Genomic DNA, 17,336 nt, shown 5'->3' on the forward strand with positions numbered 1-17,336 from the left:
GACTGAAAAAAACAAAAGATATATATAGGAAAAACTATAGAACACTATTACAAGAAACCAAGTGTGACCTCAAGAAATGGAAGAACATCCCATGCTCCTGGATTGGAAGGCTCAATAGAGTAAAGATGTCAGTTCTGCCTAAGGCACTATATAAATTTAATGCAATCCCGATAAGATTACCCTCATCTTTCTTCAAAGAAATGGAAAACCTGATTACCAACTTCATATGGAGAGGGAATAAGCCTAGAATTAGCAGAGAACTCCTCAAGAAGAAGGAAACCGTGGGAGGGTTTGCTTTATCTGACTTTAGCACATACTATACAGCCACGGTTGTCAAAACCGCATGGTACTGGTACAATGACAGATACTCAGACCAAGGGAAGAGAACTGAAAATCCAGGAAAAAAAGTCATCAGCATACAGACGACTGATCTTTGATAAGGGACCAAAAAATATCTAATGGGAAGCAGATGCCCTCTTTAACAAGTCGTGCTGGAAAAAAAACCTAGAAGTTTACCTGCAGAAAAATGAAGCAAGACCTTTATCTCACTCCATGCACAAGAACAAACTCAAGGTGGATCAAAGACCTTGAAGTTAAACCCCAAACTATTAGGGCCATCAATGAGGGAACTGGGACAAACTTGAGAACGTTGGCACAGGGATACACAGGCTATCAGAAAGAGGGAAGGACACAAACACAGAGGAGGCACAGATTGACAAATGGGATATACTATGTACATCAAAAGAATTCACCAAGAGAGTATAAGAGAGTGCACGGGCTGGGAAAACATCCTTAGCAGTGACACATCAGACAAAGGTCTTATTACTAAAGTCTATAATACTCTGCTAGCTTCCAAAAAGAAAAAAACTAATTTCCCACTGAAGAGGTGGGCAAAGGACCTGAACAGAAGTATCACAGGGACAGAAATCTGAATGTCCAACAAACTTATGGGGAAATGTTCCTGATCATTAGCCATATGAAAACTGCAAATTAAAACAACAATGAGACACCACCTAACATCCTCAAAGATAGCCCAATTCAAAAACTCAGAAAGGAACAAGCGTTGGAGGGGTTATGGGGAGACAGGAACTCTCATCCACTGCTGGGGACCTTAAGTATGTACAAACACTATGGAAATCAATCTGGAGATATCTAAAACACATGGAAATCGAGTTACCATACGACCCAGCAAACCCCCTACTAGACATATACCCCGAAGAGGCAAGAAACAAACCAAGGCCAGACATCTGTGCTCCAATGTTCATTGCAGCACAGTTCACAATTGCAAGGAGTTGGAAGCAACCCAAATTTCCATCGACTGATGACTGGATTAAAAAACTGTGGTATATACATATAATGGAGTACTACACATTGCTAAAAAGCAGTGACGAATGTATGAAGCACATTTCTGCATGGGACAAATTGGAGGAAATCATGCTAAGCTAAGTAAGCCAAGCATAAAAGGACAAGTACAACATGAGTCCACTGAGGTAAGCTTAAAAAAAAAATCAAAAAGGGGCATAGGGAAAAAGCTACTGTATACACACATTCCTGGGGTAAGGACCAGGTAGTATGGCAGGACCAGACCAAATACAGGGATACATATGGTAGCCGACAAAAAAGGAGGGAGGGAAAGGAAAATAAACAAATAAATAAATGGGTAGTTGGGGCATAGGGTACTAACACACCCAAGGGGAGGGTTTTTGTTTATATTTCCACAGGAAAAGAGGGACCAAACTTCAACCCAGTACTCCAAGATGTGAATGCAACATGCGGGCATGGAGGAAGGAACCAGTGGAGAGGTCTGAGGAGCCGGCCCCAATCCTAGCTATGTGGACACCTGCCCCTCCCCTCAGAAGAATTTATTTCAGAGGACAGCAGTGAATCTGCAGCTCCGGGAGAGGAAAATGTCTGATCAAAGTACATGGGAGCAAATGAAGGGGAAGGAAGAGAGAGTGGGGCACATCCTGGCCCACCAAGCTTGTAGGACGATATTCCTGCTCAGAGCAGCCAATCCACAGAGAAGACCACGTGGCAGGCCCCACTATGAGACATGACATCTCTCACTGACCCATAGCCCTACAACACTGGAGACACAGTGTGGGAACTGCACCCAATCTGATCCCACCACACCAAGGCAAAACACTAAGGGGGTGCAACAGAACAGGAAGGGTCCAGAGCAATGAAGTCCCCAGGGAATACCAAAAATAGACTATGGGGCCAGGGTTTGGTTCCCCAACAGACTGGACTGGAAAACACTCCTAAAGGCCAACAAACAGTCCTTGAACTAACTACAAGCTTTTCTTTCTTGTTGTGTTTTGTTGTTTTTTGTCATTGGTCTGTTGTTTTATTTTGTAGCTTGGTTTTGTTCTGTCTTGTTTTTGTGTATGTTATTATCTCTGCAGGTCTGTCACAACGGGACTGACAGTTCCGGAGGGACATGGGAGATGGGGAGGTCGGGGGAAAGGTAGTGGTGGTAACAAGCCCAGGGACAAGGGAACAACAAGTGATTCAATTCGGTGGTGAGGAGGGTATAGGAGGCCTGATGGGGCATGATCAAGGGTAATGTAACCAAGAGGAATTACTGAAACCCAAATGAAGACTGAGAATGATAGTGGGACAAGAGGAAAGTCAAAGGAAATAGAGAAAAGAGCTAGGAGGCAAAGGGTATTTATAGAGGTCTAAATAAAGGCATGTGCATATGTAAACATATTTATATATGAGGATGGGGAAATAGATGTAAATGCATATATGTATAGGTTTGGTATTAAGGTAGCATCTGGACATTGGGCCTCCACTCAAGTACTCCCTCAATGCAAGAATACTTTGTTCTATTTAACTGGCATTCTATGATGCTCACCTTCCTAACACATTCGCTGAAGACAAATGGGTGTATAAGCAAATGTGGTGAAAAAAGTTGATGGTGCCCGGCTATCAAAAGACATAGCGTCTGGGGTCTTAAAGGCCTGAAGGTAAACAGCGAGCATCTAGCTCAGAAGCAACAAAGCCCACATGGAAGAAGCATACCTAAACATTTAAAACTGCTATATTAAAAAAAAAGAGTTGTACAAGTCCCCAAGAAAATGATTAAAAATAAAAAAAGAAAGAAAGACAATGCAGCTTATCAGCCAGGAATCCACCCAGTTCCTGCCATTTAATCCACCAGTGGCAAGAGGGTTCTAGACCACAGTCACTGTATACAACATGTAAGTTAAACACAGCTGTCATCTATTAGGCTGAAAAGTGGTGTCTGCATTAACTAGCCAGCTTTAAAAAAAATTAAATTGGTCATGTTAACATTCACCAGGGAATAGGGAAGTTATGATAGCCTCCATTTTCCTTGCTCTCTGCCAACCCTTAACTCATCGTCTGCCTGGTTTCCTCCAAGGCCCGGAATCATGCTATTGTGGTCCTGCTTGTAGAAATGAGCAGTCATGACAAACCACAGATACACCGAGTTATCAAGGGCACTTGGAAATTTGAATCTTCAAAAGGTTGTTCTCATGAGGCAAAGTCTTATGGTTTGGGGGAAGTGGCTACACCACAAAGCAGACACGCTGGCCACAATGCTTACTTAGCATGGCCCTCTCAGCACTAGGCCTAAACACGGCCAGATGATGCTCTGCGCTGGCACTTCCCGTCCCAGTCAGTCAGCCTTCCGGTCACTCACTCATTCTCCACTCATATGACAAACATTTACTGACTATCTGTTGTCTTTCAAGCACGAGGATTATCATCATCTCTCTCTCGGGGCAAAATCCTCCAGAACCACAATCTTCCTTTTGTGCTCAGGTACTTCGAAGAATCTTTGAGGGTAAAGACCAGGAAAGAGGCTCACTGGGGCTTGGAAATGACAGAAAGGGGAGAGTAAAAGAAAAGAAACTCAGGGCAAAAGGAACTGCAAAGAAATTTTAAATTTTAACCAATAGTCCACTGGCTAATAGTAATATTGGTGCTATTAGTTTAAAACATTGATCTATGGGCTAGGAAAGAAGGCAAAGAATAATTACTTAATGCTATTGGGAACCAAAATTATCAGTATATAAGAAAAATAAGGAATTAAATAGCAACCTTATAATGTCAGGTTTGAATTGGGAAGATCACTATTATTTTTGGTCAAATTTCTACAAGATAATGCTGCTTAGCAATGAAAACCCTCAAATCTCAGTGCTTTGCAACAATGTTTATTTTATGTTCATAGGTCTACTGAGTAGCTACAGTTTAGGTGATCTCTGCTATGTAATTTAAGCTTACCTCGGGCTCAAATCATCCCTAATACCCTGCTTGAATATCAAGTTTAAAGAGCTGGAAGAAACTTATCGCGCACTTAGCACCTCCACTCAGCATGTGCACACCTCTTTTTCTGCCCGTGTCCCACTGGTGCGTGAGGTAAGAAAGTATACCTCATCCCCAGAGAAGTTAAGAGAGGTAGGAGGGGAAAGAGTTGTGAAGAAATAATATCTATCCTAATTATTTCAGTCCCCTCAATGCATCTGAAAGCTGGACAGGGAACACAGAATTGATGCACTCAAGTTTGTGAAGAAGGTCAAATCCACTGTAGACTGCCAATGAAGTAATCAGTCTTAGAAGTACTGTCAGAATGCTCCTTAGAAGCAAGGAGAGAGAGACTTCAACTCACTTAAGGTGGCTACATCAGCAGAAAAGATCCACTGGGCATCACGTTTGGTAGAGGGTCAGTGAAAACAAGGGAAACCTCAATGAAATGGAATGAGCAGCTGCCACAACAATGGACGCAAACATACCAACAAATATGAAGATGTCACAGACCTGCCCCAAGAGGCAATGGATCTACCAGTGAGGGGTCTCTTAAAAAAATTATTATGCACATGTGAGCAGAAAATTAAGTCAACCAATCAAAAAACAAACATAACTCTGACCCTCCCTCCCCCCAAAATCCTTCTGAAAACACACACACACAAATTCAAAGTGCTGCCCTATCTTCATGTAAAATACTGAACATGGGAGCCCAGTATCCTCCTCATATAGTTAGTTAGATATCATTTCCAAGAAGGTCTAGATGCGCAGTCTGACGCTGTATTAAAATCGTCTATCTCAACGTCCCAACAGTCCCTGTACTCTAAGAGCAAGGACCTTGTCCTTAGTGTTTTGAGTTCGCACGGTGGCCGCAGCACTCACATTTTGACATATCCCCCTCTCTGCATCGTCTTCTGTGGAAGCTGTACCTCACTCACGGCCACAAGGCTGGGTCTCCTCCACTACGTTTGCTTGTTTGTTTGTTTGTTTGCTTTGACCACACAGCCTGGTATGGCGCACTAGGCCAGCACTGGGTGTGTGACATGACTCCGCGGAGCTGACTGGAGTTGCTGATTTCTGACTGGGACCTACAGACAATGGGCCCTGGAGGTAGCCAGGTTGGACAGAGAGTAAAGGAGGCAAGGGAAGGGACCTGCAGGGCAAGGAGCAGAGACACCCGAGTATTGGGTGGCTCTCCAGGCTGACTGGACTCCGAGCCCAGGACTTTGGTAGCGTGCCTCTTTCTCTTTCTAATCAATCCCTTTGGTGCCTTTTAAGCAATTTTGAATTAGATTTCTAGTGTTTGCTTTGAAAAAGAAAGGAAATAACTACTGCTAAATATTTCAAAAATATTTTTAAGTACAATCAACTTTTTTCTTATTGAATGCTGTATCTAAAAATGTACACATGTATTCAATGCGTTGCTGTGACAACCGGTTCCAGAACTAGAAATAAGGCAACTACTAGCTTTGAGGACCAACAAAAAGAGAGAACGCGCTCTAGAAACACATCCCGCCTACATGCCCTCCTTGATGGCGCACACTGTCAGCGGGAGGAGCAGGAACTAGGAAGCGGTGTGGCAGGGCCTATAAGCAACCCCTGCTCCTGGGAGGCACCCTACAGAAGCCATGGGCTCAGTTAACAGATACCGTGGGAAAGGGCAGGTCTGCGAGCCCTCACTAGCAGCATTTATAGGGACCACAAGACAGAAACTAAGCTTCCTAACAGCGAGAGGGTAAATCCTCCTTCCCGGCCACAATCCTACGGAGTGTCAATGTTTAAAAGACTGAGTACAGACCTCTGGTTGGATGGCTTTAAACACAGGTATATCCATCAATGTGATCTGGCTCTGCAACAAAAGAGAAACAGTGTTAAGAAATACTGTGAGGAGAAAAAAGAGTTTTCATCTTTTTATTTTGCATCTACACAGAGTAATAAGATATTTTTGAAAGTTATACTTTCCCGCTTAAAAAAATGAGTATAAAACTGGATGGATTTCTAAAATGGCTCTCCCTGTCCTCTCTCTCCATAAATCTTAATGCACACCCTTCTGCTTTGAAAGTGAAGTGAGCTTTCAATTTAAGAATTGGTGATTGTTGTTTTGAGAAGGTTGGCAGTCAGGGGAACATTTTTACACCACTTGAACTTTTATTTCATATATGAACTGCTTTATAATTTTAAAAAGTTATAGATACATATTAAAATTTTGAAAGCTGAACAAAGACACCATCTATTACTCTAAATTTAAACTTAAACCTGTGGTTTATAGAAATTATACATTTCTTCCAAAGTTTATACCTTCCCTAAATTATATAGTTAGTATATCCACAGACCAGTGTTAGTCCACAAAGTATTTGTACCACCAACCCACAATAAGACAAGTAAAGAAGCTGGGAGCAAGGGTTTGGAAGCTTCCATAGCAATTTGATATTGCTGGAACAGTTTTACTGCAGATATATTTTTTTCTATTCCATATTGCCATTTACTCAAATTTTTCTCTTTCTTAAAAATCATTTTATTGGGGCCTCTTAAAGCTTGTTTTTTTTAAGATTAGACAATTTAATAAAAATAGGAGCAATCTGAAAAATAACTCACGAATGAGAATATGTAAAAATTGTCAATAAACGGTGAAAAAGTGCTCAACTAAGTAATCAGTGAAGTGAAAATTGACCCCAAACACCAACCTAACTGGTTAAAACTAAAATGACCAAAAATGTTCAATGTTAGGTAGAATGTGGGGCCCCTGGAATACTCACACGAGGCTATAGGAGTATAATTCTTTGGTCAATCTGCTAATGCTGACTATAAAAGTTCATTTGTCAGTGGTTCTACTACTAATTATATGCCTAACAAAAATATGTATGTATGTTCACCAAATTATATATACAAGGACGTTGATAAGCTTATAGCTCTGATAGCATTCCATACATCAATTGTTTCAAGCATATTTGTACATACTGTTGTCATCATTATTTTCTAAACCCTATTGGAGCCCTTTGTATCAACTCCTCTTTTTTTCCCTCCCCCACCCCCTCACTCTCGTGACTCCTTGATAACTTCTATTGGTTTCATGTCTTCCACAGACGGCTATCTCCCTTCGCCCACATTTCTGCTGTTCAGGCCCCCTAGGGGGTGAGGATTATGCAAGATCATTGGGACTGGTTTCCCCATCTTCCTCCTCCTCCTCCCACCTTCCCCGTCCCCTCATAGTATCACTACTCCCAATTCTGTTATCAGTCTGCCACAGACTGGGAATTGGGGGAAAAAACAAACACAGAATTCGTCACCAAAGCTAGTTTGAGAAACACTAAGGTCATCAACAGAGAAAACAGATCATATTAAGAGGCTGTTCTATTGGGAGAAGCTCATATATCACCAGTAAAAGAAGACACAGTTGCTGACAATTAATGTAGGCCAAGACACAGACTGACTGAGTTCACATGACCAATCTACCTCCTCAGATCCCATGGGATGCCAGATGCCAGATGTCTCTGTGACAAGCCAGAGAAAGGAGACTGATGGGGCGGGATGCTCTCATTGGGGGAAGACTCCTGCACACCAAGCACAAGAATCCAGTGAAACAAAAGTGAGCTCTGGAATTAACAGGGCCTGGGCCTGGAAACCACTGCTTAACAGCAAAATTCTCTTTGTCATGTGACTTAACCTTTCCTATCTCCGATGCCACATCTAGAAAAGAATGGTCATTCTTATAGGATCTTTGTAAGAATTCAAAACAAGATGTGTAGAACGTCTGGCATCTGGAGGAGCCTCAACAAATAGATTTGTTGTTGGCAACAGGGAAGTCACCTAAGTGGATTCTATTAGCATGTGAATGTATAACTCCTGACCAATAAAAAAACTGGAAAGTAAGGAACTAGTAATTTGGCCAAATACCAATGGAAAGTAAAAGGTTATTGCATTAAGCAAACTTATTTGGCCTATCACCTCCTTTTCAGAAGAAAAAAAAGTTACTCAATGGCCTGGAAATTATGAACTTTTGTACTATAGCCCATAATCCAGGGTAAAGTGTAGGTATCTCCTTTTGCAATACCCCTCGATGGGGTTCCAATTCCCCCCACCCCCATCCCACCCTAGGCTGAATAACACTGTCGTGAGAAAAAAGCCTCACATCATGAATGTGTTGGAGGAAAATGGCAATATGTACAAGCAGGTGAACCACAAACCGGGAAGGGTGGCGGCTCTGGGCACAATTAGAAGATGGTTCAGGGTCACTGGGTTCCTAAGGGCAGGCCACAGCATACCATTCTTGGTAGAGAAGCACTGCTCTTCATGGCACAAGGGCACAGTGCTCTCTCTAGGAGAAGCTTGGTGGCACCAGCTGTTAAGAGTCACTTCCGGTGAGTCCAAGCTCTTCCACCTCTGGGTTCCACCCACAGTGCTTAAGGGCTTATGGCATTAACACAAGATGAATCTGGTCCCCACAATTCAGGTTAAGTGGTGAGCAGGCCTGAAGAACTGTAAGCCCGTGCTGGGGCCACAGGGCCCAGAATTACCTCCTGGGCGGTGCAAACAGACTGGCGTTTCTGCTGCCAGACCCACTGAGATTGTCAGCCAAGTGTTCCTGAGCTTTGAATTAATTCTGCCATCCTGAGGGACAGAAAGGCCTTGTGAAAGCAGGAGATGTGTGCTGAAAGCTCAGAGGGCCTTGGAAATCTCTCCAGCAGTTCAAGTTAACTCCCCATCCGGGAGAACCGGCAGGATGTTTGCAATGTCATTTAGGAAAAGAACCAAAAGTCTGCTAATGTGAAAATGAGAAAACTTCCTTTCTAGCCTGCCATCAGTTCTAGGATTTGCTACTGAATTTCCAAGAGATTTATTGAAATAATGATCTTACATTTCAGAGGATTTTTGATGGTCCCAGTCCCCAGTATTCTTATCCCTGAATTTTTAAATCAGATGATGTGACCATAAGGCAGGAAATGTGTGCACGCATTTTATTCAAAACCAACAAGCAACAGAGGTCATCAGACTTAAAATAGACTGGCTAATGCTAAACACACAATCAGAGGGGTTGCAGGGAGAAAAAAAATCCCTATTTCTACTTTCTCAATGTTAACCAAAACGCAGCAGTCATTTCCAGAGCAAGAATATATAAGATATAAGATCCATAGGTAAAAACATTAGATCTTTAAGTTTTTTGTTATTTCCTACAAGGTCAAATTCATGTCAAACAGCTGCTGGTATGAAATCCTTCCCAGGAGGCAGATTTTCCATAAGGGGAGGGTGTGGGTGGGGGTCTTCAGGTCCTTACATACTTCACAAGAGGCTCTGGGTCACTGGAGAAGTGCCTCTCTTAGGAGAGATGCTGTGGCCTCCTGGATAGGAAGGGTTCCCCAGGGGCGCATTACACAAGGCTGCGAGGCTCCCACTCTTGTTTCCAAGCAGCGAATTCTCCCAGTAGTCAGGAATACATGTTTGGGATTGAACAGGGGAACTCCCAAACAATCTCTTAATGGCTTATCCTTATTTCTGGATGAAAGCCTACATACAGGATGTCCAATTAACCTAGTCACCTGGCAATGCTTCCTTCATCAGAGCTCTCTATGCTAGCTCCTCCTCCCTCCTACTCCAGGCCCTAAACTTCATGCATTTAGAGGAAACTGCTACTCTCCACATATCCAGATTGCTTCAGTAGCAACAAAGCCTTCAGACTAGAGACCTAATTGAAGCACTTCACAGTGTGGCCCTGAAGAAAAAAAGGGGTGCCAATGACTGGCTACTTGGTTAGCCAAAAAAAAAAAACCAAAAAAACGTTCTTCACATAAATTGCATGTGGTATGCCCCCACTCTACTTACAGCACCCAAATCAAATACAAACTTTAAAACTTTTGATAAAGCAATGGCATGTCTGATCTTAAGATCAGTAAGGTTTTAATAAATGGAGGACATCTCTACACCAATGCACGACCAGGAAAGCTGGCCAAAAGAATTTCACAGAACAAAGAGAAGTCCGCTCCCAAGAGTGAGTCCTGCTTCTACGTCCAGAACACGGAAAGCCCTTTGGAAATTTTACAACTGTGGTCAGCTGTCCAGCAGGGCCATCCACGATAAGGATGGGCTATAGACTGTTCAGTTATTTGGGGAAAGTAAACTGGTCATATCTTATAAGAAAAAAGCTTAACTTTGTGGTTTTAAACCTACAAAAACTTGTATGTACAATAACTCTCATAATCCCTCATCTAGATTCACAAGTTACTTTACCATTTTGTGTCATTTGCTTTCTCTGGCTCACTCCCATCGAGTCAATTCTGACTCCTGGTGACCTCTAGGATAGGTTAGAGCTGGCCCTGTGGGTTTATGAGACTGCAATGCTTTATGGACATAGAAAGCCTCACCTTGCCCCCATGGAGCAGCGCGACATGTACCACTACACGCCTAGCGCTCTTACCTGTCTCCCTGGAGATTTAATGATATATCTATTTTTTATTTTGTTGATATATCTATATATTTTTTTTCTAACTCTCTGAGAGTTTGGCACATATACTTATGACTCTGTACCCTTCAATCCTGGAGCATGTAAAAGGGTAAATCAAAAAGTCTGACTACCAGGGTCCAGTTCATATATGCATGAGTTTATTCAAACAAAATGTGTCTAAGCATGTCTCTGCAATCAGTGGATAACTACAGACAAGTGGTCTCATTAAGGCACCTTCAAAAAATGGGTCTAAATAAAACCATGGCTTCCAAGGGGATCTGGGGGGTAAACTGAAGGCAGAGAGGTTCATAAAGTATGGTGATTGCTTTCTTGTATCCTAAAAGGGTAATCTTGGTAGATTTGCTCAAAGGGTACAGGACAATCATAAGGACTATTAGGAAGACATTTTTACTAACTGAGTACTACACTGGTGAGGAAAAACAAAGAAAAAGTTGCATCAGGGAATGGAGTGGCAAGGTCCCCAGGGAATGCTGAAAGTGGACTTTGGGGCCAGGGCGTGGTGCCCCAACAGACTGGACTGGAAAACGCTCCTAAGGGCCAGCAAACGGTCCCTGAACTAACTACAAGCTTTTCTCTTGTGAACTGTTTTGTTCTGTTCTTTGTCGGTGGTTTGTCTTTGTTGTTTTGTTGTCTGGTTGCATACTGTTGCTTTGTTTTCCTCTGTCTAGTTTTCGTGCATGTTAGTGACTCCACAGGTCTGTCTGAATAGGACAGGCTGGATGAACTATCTGGAGGAAAAACAACGGGACCGACAGTTCCCGGGGGACTTGGGGTGGGGGGGTAGGGGGGTTAAGGAAGTGGTGTTAACAAACCCAGGGACAAGGGAAAAACATGGGACCCCAAATGGTAGAGAAGGGGGAGTGGCAGGCATGGTGGGAAATGATCAAGGGTAAGGTTGCTTAGAGAAGAGGTATACTCTAGCCCAGGTGGCGATGAAGTATGGTAGTAGGGCAGGAGGAAAGTCAAGGGAGATGGAGGAAAGAGCTAGGAGTCAAAGGGCATTCATGGAGGTCTAGACAAAGACATGTACATGCAAATATATATAGGAGGATGGGGAAATACATCTATGTGTCTATATTTATAGGTCAAGTATTAAGGTGGCGGAAGGACCTTGGGCTTCTACTCAAACACTCCCTCAATGCATGAATACCTTCTTTTATTAAATTGGAACTCTATGATGCTCACTCTCCCGACACAACGGCTGGACCCAAAGTGGGTGAACAAGTAAATGTGGTGAAGAAAGCTGATGGTGCCCGGCTATCAAAAGAGATAGTGACTGGGGTCTTAAAGGCTTGAAGATAAACAAGCGGCCATCTAGCTCAGAAGCAACAAAGTCCACATGGAAGAACACACCAGCCTGTGTGATCGAGTGGTCCCAAAGGGATCAGTTACCAGGCATCAAAGAACAAAAACTCATATCATTGACTGCACACCTCCATGATAGGATCGCTGAAGACAAATGGGTGCATAAGCAAATGTGGTGAAGAAAGCTGATGGTGCCCGGCTATCAAAAGTGATAGTGTCTGGGGTCTTAAAGGCTTGAAGGTGAACAAGCGGCCATCTAGCTCAGAAGCAAAAAAGCCCACATGGAAGAAGCACACCGGCCAGTGCGATCACGAGGTGCCAAGGGACCAGGTATAAGGCATCATGCAAAACAAAACAAAACAACAACGATATAAGTGTGTGTATGTATGTGTATATATGTGTATATGTATATATATACCATATTAAATGAAGGGGGAAGTGCAGAGTGGAGACCCAAGGCCCAAGTGTCGGCCAATGGAGATCCCCTCATAGAGGTGTTTAGGAGAGGAGATGGGTTAATTAGGGTGCGAGGTAGTACCGATGAAGAACACAGCTTTCCCCCAGATCCTGGATGCTTCCTCCCCCCAACTACCATGATCCGAATTCTACCTTGCAGGGCTGGATAGGACAGAGGCTGTACACTGGTGCATATGAGGGTTGGAGGTACAGGGAATCCAGGGTGGATGATACCTTCAGGACCAAGGGTGTGAGGGACGATGCTGGGAGAGTGGAGGGTGAGTGGGTTGGAAAGGGGGAACTGATTACAAGGATCCACATGTGACCTCTTCCTTGGGAGAGGGACAGCAGAGAAGGGGGGAAGGGAGACTCCGGATAGGGCAAGATATGACAAAATAACGATGTATAAATTACCAAGGGCATATGAGGGAGGGGGGAATGGTGAGGGAGGGGCGGGGGAAGAGGACCTGATACAAGGGGCTTAAGTAGAGAGCAAATGCCTTGAGAATGATTGGGGCAGGGAATGTATGGATGTGCTTTATACAATTGATGTATGTATATGTATGGATTGTGGTAAGAGTTGTATGAGTCCCTAATAAAATGTAAAAGAAGAAAAGAGAAAAAAATGATTAGGGCAAAGACTGTACAGATGTGCTTTATACAATTGATGTATGTATATGTATGAACTGTGATAAGAATTGTATGAGCCCCTAATAAATTGTTAAAATTAAAAAAAAAAAAGTTGCATCGAGAAATTTTTCTCACCATGAAAATGGACCTGTTTATTCCTCAAGAGCAGCAAACGTTGTTCTGTGAGAATTGCATTGGAAAACTTAACCCCATCTACCCTACAGTCCTGAGCTTTCCCCTTCAGACTTTTGATCCCCAAACTCGAACAACATAAACACAGTCTTAGTCCCTTGAGTATGCAAAGTGCTATTTTGATGTGGTGTAAATTGCAGAGCATATATTTTCTTCTGTGAAGGGTTGAAGAGATGGAATTAGTCTTCAGAAGGGTAATAGTTCTAGATAAAAGATATGTTGAGAAATAATAGGTTCACATTTTTATACTTTTATTTAATAAAGATTTTGCAGATTTTGCAGCAGAATTTTTTAACTTATCCTCATGTTTCCTAAGAACAAAAGACTTGTCTTATTTAAGGATAAGGTTATTAAATTCATTGAAAAAAATTATACATGGAGTCCATAATTGATTTTTATGATCATCCTAATACTGTTTCTAGGGATAAAGACAAAGATTTGAATTTTGTTCTGTATCTTTCTCCCATTTTATTCAGGACCATCTATTGTGTCCCTGTTCTGAATGGTCAGTAGTAGTAGCTGGGCACCATCTAGTTCTCCTGGGCTCAGAATAAAAGGGGCCATGACTTGTGCAGTCTAGGGGCCTAGTGGCACAGTGGTTAGGAATTGAGCTGTAATCTGCAAGGTCCCCAGTTTGAAACAACAAGCCTCCCCTGGGGGAAATGGGGATGTCCCCTCCTGTAAGGAGTCACAGTCTCGGGAACTCACGAGGGCTCGCTATGAATTGGCACAGACACAATGGCAGGGTGTTTGCTTATTGTGGTTTATCAAGTCTATAAACTGGTTTCTTCTTTAACTTTCTCCTCTTTTGCTCCAGATGAGTACAGTTAGAGCTTACATGGCTTTTAAGGATGTAACACATTCATTTTATTAATATATACCAATTGACAGAACTATTCCACAGACTGTGGCTGTTAAGTCTTTAAATCCAGTAAACCAATCTCATAAGCTATTTCGTTGTGTCTAGGAAGTATCTGGAATCATATCTCAATGATTCTTTTTTCTATTTATGAATATATGTGCAACATACACAGACATGTATGTACATATGCCTATGGATATGCCTACACAGGCATGTGGTGTTTACTGCTGGTTCAGACATCTGACCACCTATATGTCCAAGAAAAAGGGTTTTGCTTTGTTTTGAAAGGTAAAGCAGCCATCCTTTTGTTTATGCTTTCCTCCAATGGTTTTAAAGACCCTAAGCCCCCAGAGGAAATGGGCAGGGAGCTTCAGGGCTTACCCCAATTCCTGCAGCACCTTCTCCTTCTCCACTGTGCCTCCCTCCTGGATTCATTCACACACTCAGCAGCCTCGTAGTCTTTCACTCCTCGTGCGGGGTAATGACTGCCAACACTCCTCTCCAAGCCTGCAGTGGGCAGTGGTGGCGCCGGCCAGGTCCAGGGCACTGGCAGGCTCCCAGCCCTGGCTCTGGCTGATGGGAGAAGCAGCAGCAGCTACGCATGATCAAGGGCGGCACCACCATTAGGGTGGCAGCAGCCAGGACCACCACTGCCAGCCTTGCTTCTGGAACCTGCAACCTATTCCCTGCCCAGACTGGTTGTCCAGTCTCCAGGCCACCTTTCCACATCCCCTGTGCCTGGATGTGTGCAAAACCCTAACACAGCTGCCAGCACAGACTCCACTCAGCCTCGCCATGTACCCAGTGAGGGTGGCCTCCTATATTCAGTGGATACAGCTCTCATACTTTGCCCTGTGAGTGGGATCCCAGAAGGTTTTAATATAACAGACTTTACAAATTATAGAGGGACGACGTGTATATAATATGGTGTTCACACATTGCCCAAATCAAATATCCTATTTTATAGAACGTATTGTGGACATTAAGTGACACACACCTGCATATGCCCATGCATCCATCAGAGATTGTTTTTATACATGCATATGCATATGTGTCTGCCTATGTAACCACACACTTATTTTGTGGTTGCTATTACTGATGGTCCAAAATTGTAATATGCTACAGCATTTACCAAAATAAGCTCTTATTCTTGGGTATTTCTTAGTGGAGCACTTACCTTGGCCATGCTGAACAGACCTGACCTATGTTTGGCACTGCCTTTCCCATCACGAAAAGTAACAAGCGTTCACTATCTAGAAAATGATTCTCCCTCCCCGTCCTTTTCCTGGTAACTGCCAAGGAATGCTGCTTTCAGTATGTCTATCGATCCTTGTCTTTTTCCAAAAGTGAGACCATATAATATTTGTCCTTCTGTGCTTCACTTATTTCACTCAGCAAAAGTGCTCCAGATTCAGAACATTATCTTTATGTTAGCTGTGTACTGTTCCACTACATGTAGGCACCACAATTTGCTTGCCCACCTGTCTATTGATGAGCACTCATTGATGAGCTACCCATGGCATCATTGACACATACACAAACATGCATGTATCTGTGTCGCTGTTATAAAAGCTCTAGGTATCTACTTAGAGATTCCTGAATCTAACCTGTCCAGGAAGGGCCATACTGTTTTCCACAGTAGTTGTACCATTTTACAATCCCATCACCAAATCAGCGTTCTAATTCCCCCACAGGCTTGGGAGCATGTGTTGTTTTTGTGATCAGTTCCATGACTGCAGGAGTAAGATGGCACCTTGTTGTAATTTTACTTTGCATCTCTCGAATAAGCAGTAATCACAAGCATCTTTTCATGCATTTGTTGCCTTGTCATTAGTTCTTACAGTAATGTTGTTCATGGATTTGCTATCACATTGCTCTGCATGCTTTTATGTGAGGATTCAGTGAAATTCAACAATGATAACTTTCCTAAAACCACTTAAATCATTTTTAAATGGACTTTTATGCCTACCTTCTTACTTCTTCCATATTATTAGACAAGAAACCAAACTACCGGGTGGTCTTACTCAGTTCTGGAATCCTGGCAACTTCAATGCTTCCCCAGAGACCAAAAATGCCAGGCGGCCTGGCTTCACATCTAAGTCACTAGGCTTAGCAGAGGAAACCAAGTTAGGACTACACCTTCAAAGCATTCACTGCCCTTGCCGACAGTCTTCCTCACGCTCGGAGAACTGGCCAGTGGCAGGTCAAACAACAACCTAGAGCTAAGGCTAGGAAAGTGGGCCCACAATCTTACCAAGGAGTCTTGCTGGGCAATGTTGTTTTAGGACACAACTTAACTCTCTACCATTCCATACAATGATCAACTATAAAGGGATTTTTACATCTCACATTGCTTCATTTCTTTCATGAAACTAAAGCACATACCTCTTTATAAGACAACAAACAAATGCAAATTGTAAAAGATTCATAGGTTCATAACGTTTCTTAAAGGAGAGGCTGTTTCTATCTTTTTGCTATTATGAATGACTATTCATGGCTAATACTGTATATTTGAGAGCTATTTGTCCAGCATGGTGACCAAAAGTTACATACATGTGGCAAAGGAGCATCTGCATGGGGTGCATGCTATGAATGCACCCGCAGTCTGTGAGTCGGTGGCACTGTGGTGGCCTGCATGCTACTGTGAGGCTAGAAGCTACGCCACTGTTCTTTCAAGTTCTAGCAAGATCACTCACGGTGGACAGGCTTCAGTAAAGCGTCAAGAAGAAGACAGAGTAGAAAGAGGACGAGGCGATCTACTCCAGAAAACACTAGCCAGTGAGAATCTATGACTACAGCAGAACAGTGTCTGCTACAGTGTCAAAAGATGAACCCACAGGTGAGGCTCAAAACAGAGCACTTACTGACATACATGATTCAAAATGAGAAGAATTGTACATGTCCACTAAGAATCAGAACATGGAATGTACAAAATATGACTCTAGGAACCAGTTACTGCTGACTGAAATGCAAAGTTGAAGAAAAGAAGAAAGGGGGGTAGTTGGAAAACATGGCCTTGGTGATAGAAACAACACTAGAGATTTTATAACAAAATTGACAAGTATATGAGGAAGCTTCAAAAATTGGTAGGAAAATTAAATGGAAAGATAATGAAATCTCTTCAAGTACTTTTTGTAGCCCCTTGTTACAGACAGAGCT

The 17,336-nt window shown here is 42.8% G+C and overlaps 1 protein-coding gene across 2 annotated transcripts in view; it reads right to left on the bottom strand.

Annotated features, from left to right (window-relative positions):
• Positions 1-17,336, bottom strand: part of RALGPS1 (Ral GEF with PH domain and SH3 binding motif 1) — a 362,265-nt gene that overhangs the window by 287,082 nt on the left and 57,847 nt on the right. For both annotated transcript variants that reach the window (XM_075560767.1, XM_075560766.1), the window contains exon 4: positions 6,074-6,124. In XM_075560767.1, the coding sequence (XP_075416882.1) occupies positions 6,074-6,124 (51 nt within the window). The remainder of the gene's footprint in view (positions 1-6,073; positions 6,125-17,336) is intronic.

This window comes from Tenrec ecaudatus, chromosome 10 (assembly GCF_050624435.1).
Source record: "Tenrec ecaudatus isolate mTenEca1 chromosome 10, mTenEca1.hap1, whole genome shotgun sequence".
In the NCBI taxonomy this organism is placed as follows: domain Eukaryota; kingdom Metazoa; phylum Chordata; class Mammalia; order Afrosoricida; family Tenrecidae; genus Tenrec; species Tenrec ecaudatus.